We start from the raw sequence: 14534 nt of genomic DNA, 5'->3' as shown, positions 1-14534 counted from the left end.
GAAGAATGGACTGTAGGGGCAGGAGTGTAAGAAGGAAGGAAGGCTAGTTGTAGGAGGTCTTTGCAGAAGGTGAGCAATGGTGGTAACTTTGAACTGTATGAGAGTGGCAGCTGGGGGCAAGTATAGACAGATTTGAGAGAGGCTTAGGAAGTGGAATGGGTAGGTCTAGAAGTTAGAGAGGTGTGAAGGCTGATACCCGGGTTTCTAAGTTGAATGACCAAGCAGCTGATGATCATTCTGCATCTTGAGGTATGAGATGCCTGCAAGGTATCTCAGAGGATGCAGTGTCCACCCAGGTCTGTGGCTTGGAAGAGTGGTCTCTGTAGATAGCACCTTTTGGAATTTTTGCATATGAGTGATAATTGGAGTTTCAGGGGAGAGTCATGAACACCTAGGATAAAATGAAGAGGAGGTGATGCCAGCAGAAGAAGGCAAGAGACAGTGTCTGCTGGGTGTAATGATAAGTATGTTGATGCCCTGGGAGAGGAGCCTCAGGGGAATGGTGAGTATGAAGTAAGGAAATGGGAGATCATGAAGGGTAACAAGCTTTTTAGAAATTTGGGCAAGAATAGGAGTGGGTGGATGTTGAGGGAGAGCTCTTGGACAGGGCCTGGGTCTTTACTCCTTCATAGTTCCAGGAACTCAGCCAAAGCCTGTGCAGGGGAGGCTGTCTTCCTTACCCACAGGGAGCAAGTCACTGTGGCCCAGCCTGCTTCCCATTAGAGACCTGGGTGGAGTTAGGAAAGTTATCCCTGATCCTGGACAGAGCTGACGACTCAGAGTCCCCCCGCCCCCCGACTTCCTACAAGCCCCTTACACTAGGAGGGTGAGCCCTTTACCCTAAGAGCTCATCCCCACCAGTTCTCCAAAGAAATGCCCTTTGGGTAAAAATGCATTTGTTCTCCAACTTTTTAATCTTTAGTTGTCTGACAACCCAAGGTGAACAAACTGAATTGAGAAAGTGCGAGAACAGAAGAATGTGAGGATAGGTGCCTGTGGGATCTTTAGGGAAAAGGAAGATAGTTCTAGAAGCAAAGAACAAGATGGTTTCACGGGTCTTTCCACATCAAATCTGTTAGATCACCCCTGTCCCACCTGCATTGATTCTAGTAACCAGACGCAGTCAAACCTTTGTTTTTCACTTTATTATACAAAAAACGGGAAAACAAAACTCCACAGTTGGCCTTAAGCTTAGGCAGACAACTCTAAGCCGCTCCCTCCCACTTCCCATGATACAAATTCAAGTTGTGGTTGTTGTTGAAACCTACAAAACACGCCTTAAATATTAGAAAAAAAATGTGGGGGGAACGGGGGTCCTCCCACCCCAGCCATTCCATCCCAGTGCCAAAATGCACTCAAGAGTGACCTCTTACAGCACCAACACCCCCACCCCCCACAGCCCTGTTTGTACTGTAAGAATTTTTCAATTTTTAAAACAGGAAAAAAAAGAGTGCCCCTTTCAAAGTTGTTTTAAAATGAAAACACATTCCACTAAAACACAACAGTGCAGGGGCAAACAAGAAAGTGGGGTTCTTTGCAGGGGCTCTCAGGAAGAAATAGGAGCCCTGTACCTAATTCCAGGATCAGGACAAAGGAAGGGGAGTAGGAGTGGGGAGTGTCCTCCCACACCCAGCACCACAGTCCAAAGCAAAGCAGAGATCATCTCTGCCTTCCTTGGGAGAGGGACCCACCAGCCTTCTTGGGGCTTGGGCCCTCACCTTTTCTGCCCTGCCTCCTTGGCAGAGTCCCCACTCTTCCCCCAGTCCGTGGCTTTCATTCAGAGGGGGAAGGTGGAAGAGCACAAAGCCCCAGTTAAATAGGTCACTGACGTGATTGTAAAAACAAAAAGGGAAACCCCTAAATTTAGTCAACAAAAAAATTAAGTCCACAGAGATAAGGTGGCTTGGCTTATTAAGAATCAAGGGATCAGGGTACCAAAAAATTTGAGATGTCTGGGAAGAGTTAAGAGACAGCTGCAGAAGCAGCTTTTGCAGACTTCTCCAGCTGTGGGGTTGGGGGGAGGAGAGAGCAGACCTGAGAAATCAAAGGAAATAGGGGGCAGCTGGAGGATATGGGGAAGGTAGGAAGGATGTGCAAGAGCCCCCAACACACTTCTTGAAGCTCAGGTTATGAGCCAACGTTGGCCAGGCAGACCTCTCATGTGCGCTTGGGGCGGGGGGGGGGGGTCCCCACCAAATAGAAGCTTTAAGGTTCACACCATTTCCCCCCTCACCTCCCCTGCTAGACAGACCAGCACAGCTCAGATGAACATGACCCTGGCAGAGGGAAACTGGTCTAGGAAGCACCAGAGAATGGCTTCAGGACACTCCTCCAAATAGAATCAAACTGGGCAAAGCAGAGGATGTAGAAGGGGTAGCTTCAGCCTGTTCCCACCAGTCATCCTGGTCCTCCAGGGTCATCATGGCCCTCATGAACCCTATTCCAGACTCACAAAAACTGTAGTGGGCTCCAGAACAGACCCCCTTCCACACACACACACTTGCACACACCACAGGTGCACCCATGCTATGTACAGGACACACACACTCATACACACACTCTCTCCCCCACACACATCAAGACCATTTTTAAAAAGTTCCAAACCTACCCTCTAAGCCCTCCCTCTCCCAGAAATGACAACAGAGACGGCAGCCGAGATCGGTAGGAAACGTCTCGTTGACAGCTCAGAGCTTAAAAAAAAAATATATACACATATATAAAAAACACTTCTGCCCCCTCCCCCATAAATGGGTCCAGGCAGCTCCTTCCTGCAGGGGGCAGGAGAGAGGGCCATCAGAGCAGTGTCTGTTTTCTCAACAGCACCTGCCCTCCTCTTCCCACATGTTCCCTGCCTTGTTTCAATGCAGGGGTCCAGGCAGCAAGCCCCTCTAGGAAGGAAGGGGTCTTCCCCGAGCTCCACCCCACCTTGGGTTGGGCTGCAGGTGTGGAGAGCCTCATCAAACTCTTTGGGACCTTCCCCCCCACTCCCCGGTCCATTGTCCATGCCGGAACCGTAAGTGCAGAAGTGGGTGGGGTGGACCAGGCCTGTCCAGTGCTGGCTCAGTCTGATGGTTGCTCTTGCTGGAGGACCCCCCAGGGTTGATGTCTTTTGAGGCTGTAGAGTCCTGGCCTGGGCTCCTTTAGCCCCCTACCCCCACCATATTTTGTTTAAAAAAAAAAAAAGAAAGAAAGTGGGGGAGGCCAGGGGGCAGGGGACAGAAAGAACATGGAGGAGAAACAAAGGTGGTCAGTTGGGGAGGGGAGCTCCTGGGCTCTCTGTGGCTGCCCTGAGTGGGTTGAGCCTCAGTTGGAGTCAGAGTCTGAGGAGTCCCCTGAAGAGGAGGAGCTGGAGCTGCTGCCCTCTGACTCATTGTCTTCATCTTCATCATCGTCCTCCTCATCATCATCATCCTCATCATCCTCCTCATTCTGGTGGTTGCAGATGAGAAAGGATGTATGGTCACTAGGTGGCCCTCCTTGTAAAACTCAACTCTCCCTTCCCACCATGCCCTATCTGCCCCACCTCATCTCCGTCCTCGCTCTCATCTTCACTGCTAGACTCAGAGGAATCACCACCATCCTCAGAGGAGTCCCCATTCTCATCATCTTCCTCTTCTTCATCTTCATCCTCATCATCTTCATCCTCATCATCATCCTCCTCGGACTCCTTGAAAGGATGAAGGCACATCTGTGCTTGCCCTACCACTCTAGGCACCCACCCCCCATCTGGGAAGGGCTCCTCACCGACTTGGACTGTAGGGTAGTCCGGCTGGACTTAGGGTTTGGGCCTCGTAGCTTGGTCATACTCTTACGTTTCTGCAGGGGAAGATGGGGACACAAAGGTGCAGCATTGAGTCTTAGACCCTGTAGATCCCCTGAAACACCACCCCACTGCTGTCTTGCTTCCAGACTCACATTTGAGATGTATTCTTTGTATGCTGCACGATCCTGGGGAGACAGACTCTGGGGAGACAGAGGAGGAGATGAGGGTTGGAACACTATCCAGACTACTGCCAACTTAGCACGCTGACCAAGCATGCTGCAGGACTGAGCATAGACACATCATCACCCCAAACTTAGCTTTCCCAGGCTTCCCAGATTTGGGGTCTCTGCAGAGAGCCCTTGTGATCTGTGAACAGAGCTACAGTATTTCTGTTTCTGATGTCCTGAATCTTTCTTAAAGTAATCCTATACTAAGATTGTGGGTTTTCATGTTCCTTCTGTTGCTCTACCCAAATGGAGACTCTAGGGCCTTCCTTGCCTCAGAGAAGTACCCACTGGATGACTCATATAGCCTGGCATCATCAGCCCTATTACAACACCAAGCCCATGAACACTGGTAAGGCAGTGAGGTTCACCAAACTTCAGAAACACTTGCTATATCTCTTTGGCTCCCTGGCCAACCTGCCTAGGTGGATGAGGAGGTCACAGGCATTTTCCCCCCTCTTTATAGGCCTAACAGCTCAACCAAAGCACAGAGGGGATGCTCAAGAGGCCAGGATTCTCCCTGGTCCCAGGTGGAGGGAGGAAAAAGGCATTCTGATTTGGATTTTCCTTCCTTTTTTTCTTTTTTTTGAGACAGAGTCTCAGTATGTCACCCTCAGTAGTGTGCTGTGGTGTCACAGCTCACAGCAGCCTCAAGCTCTTGGGCTCCAGCGATTCTCTTGCCTCAGCCTCCCAAGTAGCTAGGACTATAGGCACCTGCCACAATGTCTAGCTGTTTTTTTGTTGCAGTTTGGCCAGGGCTGGGTTTGAACCCACCACCCTCGGTATACGGGGCCAGTGCCCTACTCACTGAGCCACAGGCACTGCCTGGGTTTTCCTAATTCTGTGATCTCAGGCAAGATCTTTAACTTCCCTGTACCTTGATTTCCTTATCTTTAAAAGAGTAATAATAACTGTTACTTATAGGCCTGCTGAGGCACTGAATGAAATTATGAATAAGGACCAGCCTCCCTCTTCTTTCCAAAGGTCCCTTGCCCTCTCACCTTGACCCAGAGGTCCAGGTGCACCTTGTACTGCTTTTGTTGCTCCTCAGCCAGCTTTTTGTAGTGCTCCTTCTGGCTTTGGGAGATTCGCTGCCAGCGGCTGCCAATCTCCACCATTCGTTCCTTCAGCGGCAGGTGGTTCAGTTCCCCATTGGACAGCAGCTCCTGGGAGAACTTCTGGTAACCGTTCCTGGGAGGTAAGAATGGTACAAGGAGGGTCAGGATCCCAACAGAGCAGCCCTAATGCCCCCATTCCAGGGAAGGCTCCAGCTCCTAGGCTCACATGGGAGGTTTCTTGGGTTCTCCCTGGAACTTCATCTTCTTGGAAGAGTTTGTAGCAGCCGGAGGTGCCCTCATCTCACTCAGCTCTCTCTGTGGGGAAACCCAGAAAGGTCACATTCATCCCTTACCCCAAGCCCTGAAATACTGCTGCCTCTTGCCCCATGCCATTAGCACTTTAGTTGGCTCTGCTTTTCTATGCCAGAGGGGAAACTGACTGAGGCACAGCCAGGGCACAACTTCCTAACAACTCACATCTATGTCAGGCACTGTGGATTTTGTTTTTGAGACAGAGTCTTGCTCTTTTGCAAGTGGTGTCATCACAGCTCACTGCAAACTCACACTCCTGGACTCAAGTAATCCTCCTGCCTCAACCTCCCAAGTAGCTGGGACTACATGTGTGTGCCAACACTAGCGACTGGTGCAGCCCGTCTCACTGTGCTGCTCAGGCTGGAGGCCCTGCAATTTAAAAGCATTCTCATAACTCCATTAATGTTGTCACTTCTATCTTACTGATGAGAGACTGAGACACAGAGAAGGAAGATAAAAAATGTTCAGGGTCGCATAACTAAGGGTGGGACTTCTGGCTCAGAGCTCCACACAGTGAGGAGGGCTTTCTACTCAAAAGGGAAACCCCAAGTTTGGTGGGGTTTTTTTGAGACAGAGTCTCATTCAGTCACCTTGGGACTGAGTGCCATGGCATCATAGCTCACAGCAGCCTCTAACTTCTTGATTGCTTGTCTCAGCCTCCTGAGTAGCTGGGACTACTGCCCACCACAACACCTGGCTAGTTTTTTATTTTTAGTAGAGACGGGGTCAAGCTGGTCTGGAACTCCTGAACTCAAGTAATCCATCTGCCTGGGCCTCCTAGAGTGTTAGGATTACAGGCGTGAGCCACCTTGCCTGGCCAGAATCCCCAAATTTTAAATGGAGTGGGTGGCCCCAAGCACCTTCCCACCTCATATCGCTTTTGGTCTTCGGCTGCCTTCTTTATCCACATCAGTTTCTCCTTCTTCTCCATGTTATTCCAGGTCATCTCCATGGCTTTCAAGGCTTTCACCCGGTCGTTCTGGGGAGAGACAGGTATCAGCTGAGAGAAAGGTCACCCGGGGCTGGAGGCTGTAGATACAAACGTTTTCCCACGCCCTGTCACCTTGAAGCGGGCCAGGTAGTCGCCGATTACACTCTGCTGCCAGATCTCCTCAGCTCTCTTGGGTGATTCAGGCAGCTTGCCCCGCTCCTCGCGCTCCCCGCCAGGCTTCCTCTCCGACTGCGCCTTCAGCGCCGCCTCTCGGGCCTTGTACTTGGCCTGTGGGGATTGTCTGGTGTCAGCCTTCCGGCCACCTACAGAGGGCGCGCGCGTCCCATCCAGCGCCGAGGCTCCCCGGCTGGAAGGTGGGGCCTAAAGGCGTGGGCTGGTGCAGATGTCTCCCGCCTGGGGCTCGCCTCCGCCCCCTGCTCTGCTCCCCGGGGAGCCAGCAGCCCTCAGCTGACAGCTTCCCGCCTTCCTGCTCGCTGGGCTCCCAGCCCCACCATCTGAGCCCAGGCACCGCGTGGGCACCCAGGGCAGGGTTGGGCGGCCCAACCAGCCCTGTGGGGAGGAAGTGGCCCCCGCAGCCTCCCAGGGGCTCTCCAAGGCAAGCCTGACCTTCTTCTTCTCAGACAAGTCGTTCCACATTCGGGCCAGCAGGCGGGTCAGCTCGCTCTCAGAGAGCTCAGGCCGCTCCTCCTGCAGCTGTCGCCGCTTCTCCTCAGAGAAGATGAACATGGCCGACACGGGGCGCTTAGGCTTCTCGGAGCCGCCCTGCCGGGGAAAAGAGGGTCAGGGGTCCACAGGGGCGGCTGGAAGCCCCTCCTTCCTCACCCTCACCTGTGCACTGGGGCCCTACTCACCTTGCCCCCCTCCTGGGCTGGCTTCTTAGAGGCCGGACTGGTGGCTTGCTTCTTGTTGATGTTCAGCATCTTCTCCTCCCCTAGGACCCGCTGCTGCTCCTCCTCGGGCAGACTCTGGTCAGGGAAGAGTAGCACAGGCTGCCAAACTGCATCCTGCCATCTCAGGGGCTCCTAAGGGGATTGCCTGCCAAGTCACAGTCTTCCCTGTCCACTGCCCCGCCAGAGGAACACTCACCTCCAGGAAACGGAGCAGTTCCACCTCATAATCTTTCTTTTTCTGGAAAGCAATGGGAGTCAGGTTCAGTCTGACTACAGTACTCAGAAGGCTGTAAGCTCAGTAGGGCGCCAGAGTCTGGGCACAGCTGTAGCTGCCTCTCAGCAGATGATAAGCATGAGGTCTGGGCCAGAGGCTTGGCCTCTGAGTTGGAAGCAGGTGCCCAAGGCACACATGCCACCCCTAGCTGGGGTCAGGCTTAATGCTTCATACACCTAAGCCAGGTCCAAAGGTCTCTAGGATGGGCCCTGCCACAGCTCACCTGGTCGCACTTCTTATGGTAGGCATCCTTCTCTTTCTGGGAGAGCAGCTTCCACTGTTGGCTGCACAGCACCATGCGCTCTGTGCTGGGCACATCCTTCATGTTGGCCATGAGCTCTGCACAGTACAGTGAGTAGCTGTTCCTATCAGAGCCAGTGGGGGAGATGCAGCCTTTGAGCAAGCAGGACAGCGGGCTTCCTCACCTGCAGAGCCTGTCCCACCTCCCCAGCTGCCCACTTGCCAACCCATCCCAGGGCTGCGCTCACGGAGGTGGCTTGGTGGGTCGCCCATCAAACTTGTCCTTGAGCTGGCGTTCAGCCTTGGTGAGGGTGGACTTGGTGATACCCTCCTCACTGATGTTCAACTCAGGATGCTTCTGGATATAGTCCCGCATTATCTCCTGCAGAGTGAGGTGGAAGTGGAGGGCAACGGGGTATGGGATTAGCCAGGGAAGGGTCAGGGGGAGAGCCGCTGGGGAGGAAGGACAGGAAGCAAAGCTGGGGGTGGACGTGTGTCAGTATGCCACACGAGTCATGGTGCCCTGCTCTGCCCTAGCCTGAGATCTCATGGGGGCAAGAGTAGGTAAGGTAGGGGCAGAGGTGAGGGGCCCAAAAGGCCCCTCCCCCAATAGATGGATGGGAGTCACGCCTCCAGCAGAGCGCGGTGGCCACGGAGTCAGAGGGCAGAGGCTCGTGAAGAGCCGGATGGGGAGGAGCGCAGCGGAAGCCTAACCTCGTACTCCTTCCGCTGCTCCAGGGCCTTATGAATCCATTTCAGCCTCTTTTTGTCCGAGAGCTGAGACCACTGCTTCCCCAGGGAGTCCTTCACCTCCTTCGTAGTGGCCTGCAAACCAAAAGCCGTCAGACACACACAGGCAGCCAGGGGCAGGGAGAGGGGGGAGGGGGGCACAGAGGCCCCCGCCCCCTCAGGCCACAGGAGGTCACACCAGTGTCCCCCACAGGCCAGGAGGGGAAAGCAGAGAGGCGGAGATCCCGCCTGAGTGAAAGGGGACAGGATCATACACACACGCACGCACACACACACTCACACGCCAGCTGGCCCAGGCCCTGTCCATGCAGCCCACCCCTGGGGAGGGGGCCTCCTCTCCTGCTCCCCTGCACCGTGCCCGGCCAACCTGGCGCGGCTCCCCCCTTGCCACCATTCACCCTCCATCCCCACCCTTGGCCGGACACTCACATCTGGCCGCACTTTGAGATACACCTTCTTCTCATGGGTGTACCACAGCTGTTGGGGGGTTTTGGGCTTCTCGGGGATGTCCGACTTCTTGGCATTCTGAATTAGGTCAGGGTGATCCTCTCTAGCCAGGGCATGGGGAGCATGAGTCAGCAGGGAACACTACCAGGGCAGACCCAAGCTAGCTGCCCCCGCCCCTAAGCCTCCCTGTCTGCTCCTGGGCCTGAGCATGACACACTGGGGTCCATATGTGGCCTATCCATCTTCCACACCCCATGGATGGCAACTCAGGTTCTGGCCAGGGTTAGCCTATCCTGCCACACCCAGCACCCCGTGGCCCTCCTCTGGGCTCCACTGCCTTACCTGAATCTGGCCAGGTTTCGCTCGAACTCCTGTTTCTCCCTCTGGAAGTCCTGAATATATTTCATCTGGGGGGAGGAGGGGATGGGGTCATCCAGGACCCAGGCATACCTCACCCTGAGCTATAAAAGGTACCCAAAGCCCTGTGTACCAGCTTTTAACCCCACTCTATGATGCTAGATGGCAGTCTGCCTTCCAGTGGGATGGGGGCCATAGACCAGACCTGTTGGCTTATAACCAGACAAGGCAAGCCACAGAGGTCTCCTAGACACTCCTGTTCTTTCCTTTTAAGAGGGAGAGTCCCAAAGGAAGGTAGAGCATTACCCACAGTAACACAACGACAGTGTCAGAAAAGGGACTCCCACAGTGAGGAGTTAGGGGTAGGCTTTGTTCTTGTCACTCCTTCTTCCCATTGACTGTGGCAGCTGATAATGTCTGCCCCCTTAGAGGCTGGCCACAGGGCAGGGGCAGGCCAAACTTGGAAGACTATGTTGAATGGAATGCAGAGTGAAGTCTTGCAAGGGAAATGGTGTCCTATCTCTTGAATTTCTGGGTCTCCAGCTACCCTTCCCTTCTCTTTCTGATTCTGACACCATCACCACCTTCTCTCTCCCCCCAATCCTGTCTTCTAGGCTCCTGCAGCCCTCCCTCCCTCAGCCCACTCATTCTCTTCTGCCACCTGACTTCCTTCCTCCAGCTCCTTCTATCAGTCTTACGCTATCTTCCCACCCCCACCTGACTCCCTCCCTGCACATTTCCTACCTCTCCATATTCTCTCTCTCATGCCTCCTTTTCAGGCTCTTCCCCTTTCTCATCACCTCCTGTCTTGGCTCCCACTTAGTGTCTATCTCTTCTTTTTCCCTTGGAAGGGAAGGCGCCAGGGGCTCTGGTGACTGACCCCAACCCCTGCCCAAAATAGAAGTGGCACCAGTGGCTGACAGAGAGTCAGCTCCATTTGGCCCTCTGGTTCCCACAGAAAACCAGGAGCAGAGCCCAACCTCCTCTACCCCAAATCTCAATCCTCCTCAGCTAAAACAGCAGTTTTTAAGAGTCAAATTAATTTGGCTCACCTTCCACACTAAGATAAAGACCAAGCCTAGGGAAATGAAGTGACTTACCAAATGCCCCATAAACAGTGATTCAGTGGGAAAGTCAGAACAGGCCCAAGTCTTGTGTCCCCCCCTGTCCCCCCAAGCCAACACCTTGTCCACTCTCCCAGTTTCTTCTGGCCTTCTCTGGTTTTCAGACCCTTGGCCTATCCCTCTCATCCCATGAGTATTTGAGTGTTTTATGTACAGTCAACGTCCAACCTCATCCATGAAGTCCAGCAATTCATATCCCTGCTTGGTATGGGCAATGGTTGTGCAGACAGCTGGTTTTACCCAAGCAAGCTGGCTCCTTTTGGGGGTACGGCACCAAGAACATATGTGTCTGCAGCCAGAGTATTCCAACCAGGTAAAGGATTACTTACAGTGTGGCAGCCAGTACCACCTTTTGAGAGCTGTGTACAACTTTGTTTCCTCTCCAAGATGTGTTTTGTTTTTTTTTGATCTTTCTTGTTGCCTTTCACAACATCCCTGGCTGTCTTGCCAACCAGCATCTCCTCTGTGTTTATCTCTTTCATTAACCCATCTCAGTCTGGTCTCTGGGAGGGACTCCTGAGCTCTGTGTTTGACTGTGTCCATCCCTGCCCAGAAGCTTGGGCAATCTCTGCCCAAGGTTAAAGCCCTTTGATGGTCCAGGAAAATGCTCTACACCCACCTCTGCAGAGGACAGCATGAGGCCAGGAGGGGTGAACATGTGTGTGGGGAAGGAAATCCATGTAACACGTGGACATGACAGTGAGAAGAGCATTGGAGTAGGAGTCCAGGGAGCTAAGGCCAAGTCCTGCTCTAGCATCATTAGTTGTGTGACCTGGGACATTTGGTTCTTTGCTTACAAAATTGGAATAACCCTTTTTCCTGGGGTTACCTTTATGAAGATAATGCAAGTATCAAGTGAAACCATGATGGAAATGTTCAGAGAGTGAAGAATTACGTGCAGGCAGTAAGGATGCAAGTATGAGGGAAGAACTGTATGAAACAGAATGCTATGGGTTGTCTGTGGGGGAAAAGTTGGTCTGGTTTCCATTTGTGATGGTGCCTGTGCCTGGTCATGTGTGAGCCTGGGAGGTGATCTGGTGTGAATGCCCAAGAACCTGCTCTCCTGTGCTAACTCTTCCATGTCCCTGAAGCCAAGTCCCTCTGTCTAATGCTCACCCCTGAACTGACCTACACCCACCCATACCAGTTACTCCTAACCTTTTCCCTCCCCTACCTAATCCCTCCTCCCCCCCACCTTCTTCTTCTCTGGAAGCTCCTTGTATTTCTTGGACAGAATCTTGGTCAGGTCCAGGTTGCTCATCTCAGGGTGGAGTTTTGCATATTTGGCCCGCTTCTCCATGAAGAAGCGGAAATAAGGAGTCAAGGGCTTCTTTGGGAAGTCTGGGTGTTTCTGGAAAGAGGGACAAGGACACAATGGAGGTCAGACACTATCTATTCTTTGCACCATTCCTTCTCTACCTATCATGCACCTTCTTCTGGTAACTTACCTTGAGTTTTTTGCCTTTGTAAGGATTTTTAACATGTTCCTGAGCATCAAGGATCAATTCTGTCAAAGTACGGAACTTCCTCACCTGGAGGAAGAAGTAGAAATGGAAGGGAAGTTGGGAAGGAACTGCCACACAAAAGGTAACTTCATTTTCCAATGTGTCTCCTCTATTCTCTACTAGATTGAATTTACCAAAGGGGGAGAGCAGAGGCCAAGAACCATACAACACAGGTACCCCAATGCCCAGGTGCTGGTCCGTGCCTACAGCAGGGGCCCAGGCAACTCGTACCAAAAGATAATGACAAGGTACATGCCTGACCTCAACATCGTTGTCCACGAAGCACCTCATTCAGTCCCAAATTAGCTCAAGCAAATATAAGCCCCAAGAAGGTAAGTATTCAAGGTCACCCAAATAGAAAGTGGCAAAACTAAGAACTCAGTTATGGTGGCCAATGCTGTCATCTGTGTTACCTCCCCAAATATACAAGGTAGAGACCTAACAGGTGGCCTCATGAACACCTCTCTTGGTCTTTTTCTTTCCTGTTTACATGCTTGTTTCACTTCCCCTGCCAGGAAGTTTGAGGGAAGGGCATGCATAGAGATGTATATGTGTGAGTAAGGTGGGGATCAGTTACCTCATTAGAAATTTCCACCCATTTGAGCTTGCACATGTCTCCAGAAAAATCTTTAAATGCCACTTTTTCCCAGTCCATATGTGATTCGGTGGTTTTGAACTTGGAGCTGTCATTAGATGGAAGATTGTTCTTCATGCATTCCAGCAAAGTCAGCATGTCTTCCTGGGACCAACGGTCTGGAGAGCAGTAAGAGGCCATCACGCCTGGCTCACGCTGCCCTCCCATCTATCCCCCAGTCCATAAGTGCTCAACATTTCCTCCCCCGAGCATCCCCATCCTTGGTTGCTTCCATTTGAAGGCAGAGACAAGACATGGCTCGGCCCTAAGGCATCTATGGCCATCTTGGGACTCCAATCCATCCAGTGTCATACCTACAAAGCCAGGCTCACACCCAGGTCTGGCTTACTTCAAAGCTCTTATCATTTCTAACATGCCAGACTGCCACAGGCTGCTTGCTATTTACTATAGGGGAAGGGGAAGGGGAAGGGGAAGGATAAGAGTGGTAGAAAAGAAGATACAGTGATTTGGGGCCTTGTGAGAAAGGAGCTAGCTTATCAGAGAGGGAGGGAAGCAGGGAGGCATACATATCTAAATGTGTTGCCAAGTTCAAGTCTACGTTTTAAGCGGATAGCCTAAAATGTGCAAGGACTAAGGATGCCATATGGGCAGTAAGGAAAACCTATGTATATCTCTTTCCAGCACAGCTGGAAACCAATATTAGAGCTACCTTCCTCTCCCAATCCCTCAAGGTAGGCCAAAGGAGAATTTCTGACATATAAGGATATAGGGATGGATATGGAAGAACTGTATAGGGCAGCTCTGAGACCAGGCAGGTGGGCACGGCTCTTAGGGCCCTGTTGCAGAATTACAAGTTGACTTCTCAGTCCACCTCCTTGGGTAAGTGGAAAACGGGGATTGGATCCCCCATTTTCAGCCACTGAAATGCAGCCTCTGAGAGATCTATGCCTCTCTGAAGGGTGGCTGCCCTGGAAGGTGAGCTGGGAGAATAGTTAAGGCCAGAAGTCAAAAGGGCTCTTCATTTTCATTTGCATCTGGTAACCTGGGCCAGGGTTTCTGCAGAGTGGGTCACATGGACCTATAATCTCCTCTCCCCTCAATGTGCCACAAGCATTGCCAGATGCTCAGCTTCATCCTACACTCCACCCCCACAGAGACTGGATCCATGCCGGATGAGGTAGGGGTTTAGTCCATATACATCCCAGAGCTTGGGGCCTCAAACCACCACAATACCCCTCCTCTCCATCAGCCTCTACAAAAGCCTTGTGATCTTAATAACAAGAAGCCTGAGAAGCCTTCTTAACTCCCCTCTTCTCTCCACACTCATCCTTCCTCCTCATTCCAGGACTCTGGGCTGAAACACACTTCAGACTGACCGGGAACCCCCAGAAAGAAGACTACACAAGCTCCCTTCATCCTCCTCTAACATGGAGGGGAGGGGAACGGCTCCAGGCCAAATAATTTGGATTTAGCCAAAGTGTGAGGGATGCTTGACTCATAAACACTCCAGACACCTGCTCCCCCTGATTCACAGAATGTAGACTGGAAAAACCCTTTTTAGAAGGGGAGTGAGCCCTGCAGACAGCCACGTGGGAAAGAGAATTTAAGTTTAAGAGGGTTGGAGGTGGGGGTCCCTACCTTGGCCTTTGGGGGCGGCCATTTCCAGGTCTGTGGGGCAGTCGGCTTCTCCGTTCATCCTCCAGCTGTCCAGCCACCTCCTCGGTCGTGCAGGCCGGGCAACCCGGGGTCAAAGCTTCCTCACTCTCTAAAAGACATACCAGTCTCCACTCAGGCAGGCGGAGAAGGGACTTTCTATCCCCCCCCCCCAAACGGGAGGGGGGCACAGGTCCACACTCTCTAAGGGACTCAGCCAAGACCCTTTAAACTTAATGGGTCGGTGGGTGCAGGAGTGCACTCTTTTTAACCTCCTCCGCCAGTCCCTGCAACCCGGCTCCGCGGCATGCGCCCTCCCCTGCCCACGCGAGAGCCTGCTCCCAGCACCCGCGTGCAGTGAGCGCCCGCCCTCCTTCCCCCACCCTGGCC

General features: G+C 52.6%; 1 protein-coding gene across 3 annotated transcripts in view; it reads right to left on the bottom strand.

Moving 5' to 3' along the window:
• Positions 1-1126: 1126 nt before the first annotated feature.
• Positions 1127-14534, bottom strand: part of UBTF (upstream binding transcription factor, RNA polymerase I) — a 16442-nt gene continuing 3034 nt past the window's right edge. For 2 of the 3 annotated variants that reach the window (XM_012803090.2, XM_023511306.1), the window contains exons 2-21: positions 14130-14256; positions 12474-12649; positions 11840-11923; positions 11587-11742; positions 9253-9317; positions 8893-9013; positions 8428-8538; positions 7962-8095; positions 7697-7838; positions 7396-7437; positions 7161-7274; positions 6916-7071; positions 6421-6576; positions 6226-6336; positions 5272-5360; positions 4989-5178; positions 3916-3963; positions 3745-3816; positions 3524-3667; positions 1127-3429 (exon numbers count right to left, since the gene is read on the bottom strand). In XM_012803090.2, the coding sequence (XP_012658544.1) occupies positions 3304-3429; positions 3524-3667; positions 3745-3816; positions 3916-3963; positions 4989-5178; positions 5272-5360; positions 6226-6336; positions 6421-6576; positions 6916-7071; positions 7161-7274; positions 7396-7437; positions 7697-7838; positions 7962-8095; positions 8428-8538; positions 8893-9013; positions 9253-9317; positions 11587-11742; positions 11840-11923; positions 12474-12649; positions 14130-14187 (2295 nt within the window). In that variant the 5' untranslated portion in view covers positions 14188-14256 and the 3' untranslated portion in view covers positions 1127-3303. Of the gene's footprint in view, positions 3430-3523; positions 3668-3744; positions 3817-3915; positions 3964-4988; positions 5179-5271; positions 5361-6225; positions 6337-6420; positions 6577-6915; positions 7072-7160; positions 7275-7395; positions 7438-7696; positions 7839-7961; positions 8096-8427; positions 8539-8892; positions 9014-9252; positions 9318-11586; positions 11743-11839; positions 11924-12473; positions 12650-14129; positions 14449-14534 lie in introns of those variants that run through there. The other variant, XM_023511307.1, reaches the window with a different exon arrangement.

Source organism: Otolemur garnettii, unplaced genomic scaffold, assembly GCF_000181295.1.
Source record: "Otolemur garnettii isolate 467f Iridium unplaced genomic scaffold, OtoGar3 scaffold00018, whole genome shotgun sequence".
NCBI classification, from domain to species: Eukaryota; Metazoa; Chordata; class Mammalia; order Primates; family Galagidae; genus Otolemur; species Otolemur garnettii.
This window is presented reverse-complemented; position numbering and strand designations above follow the sequence as displayed.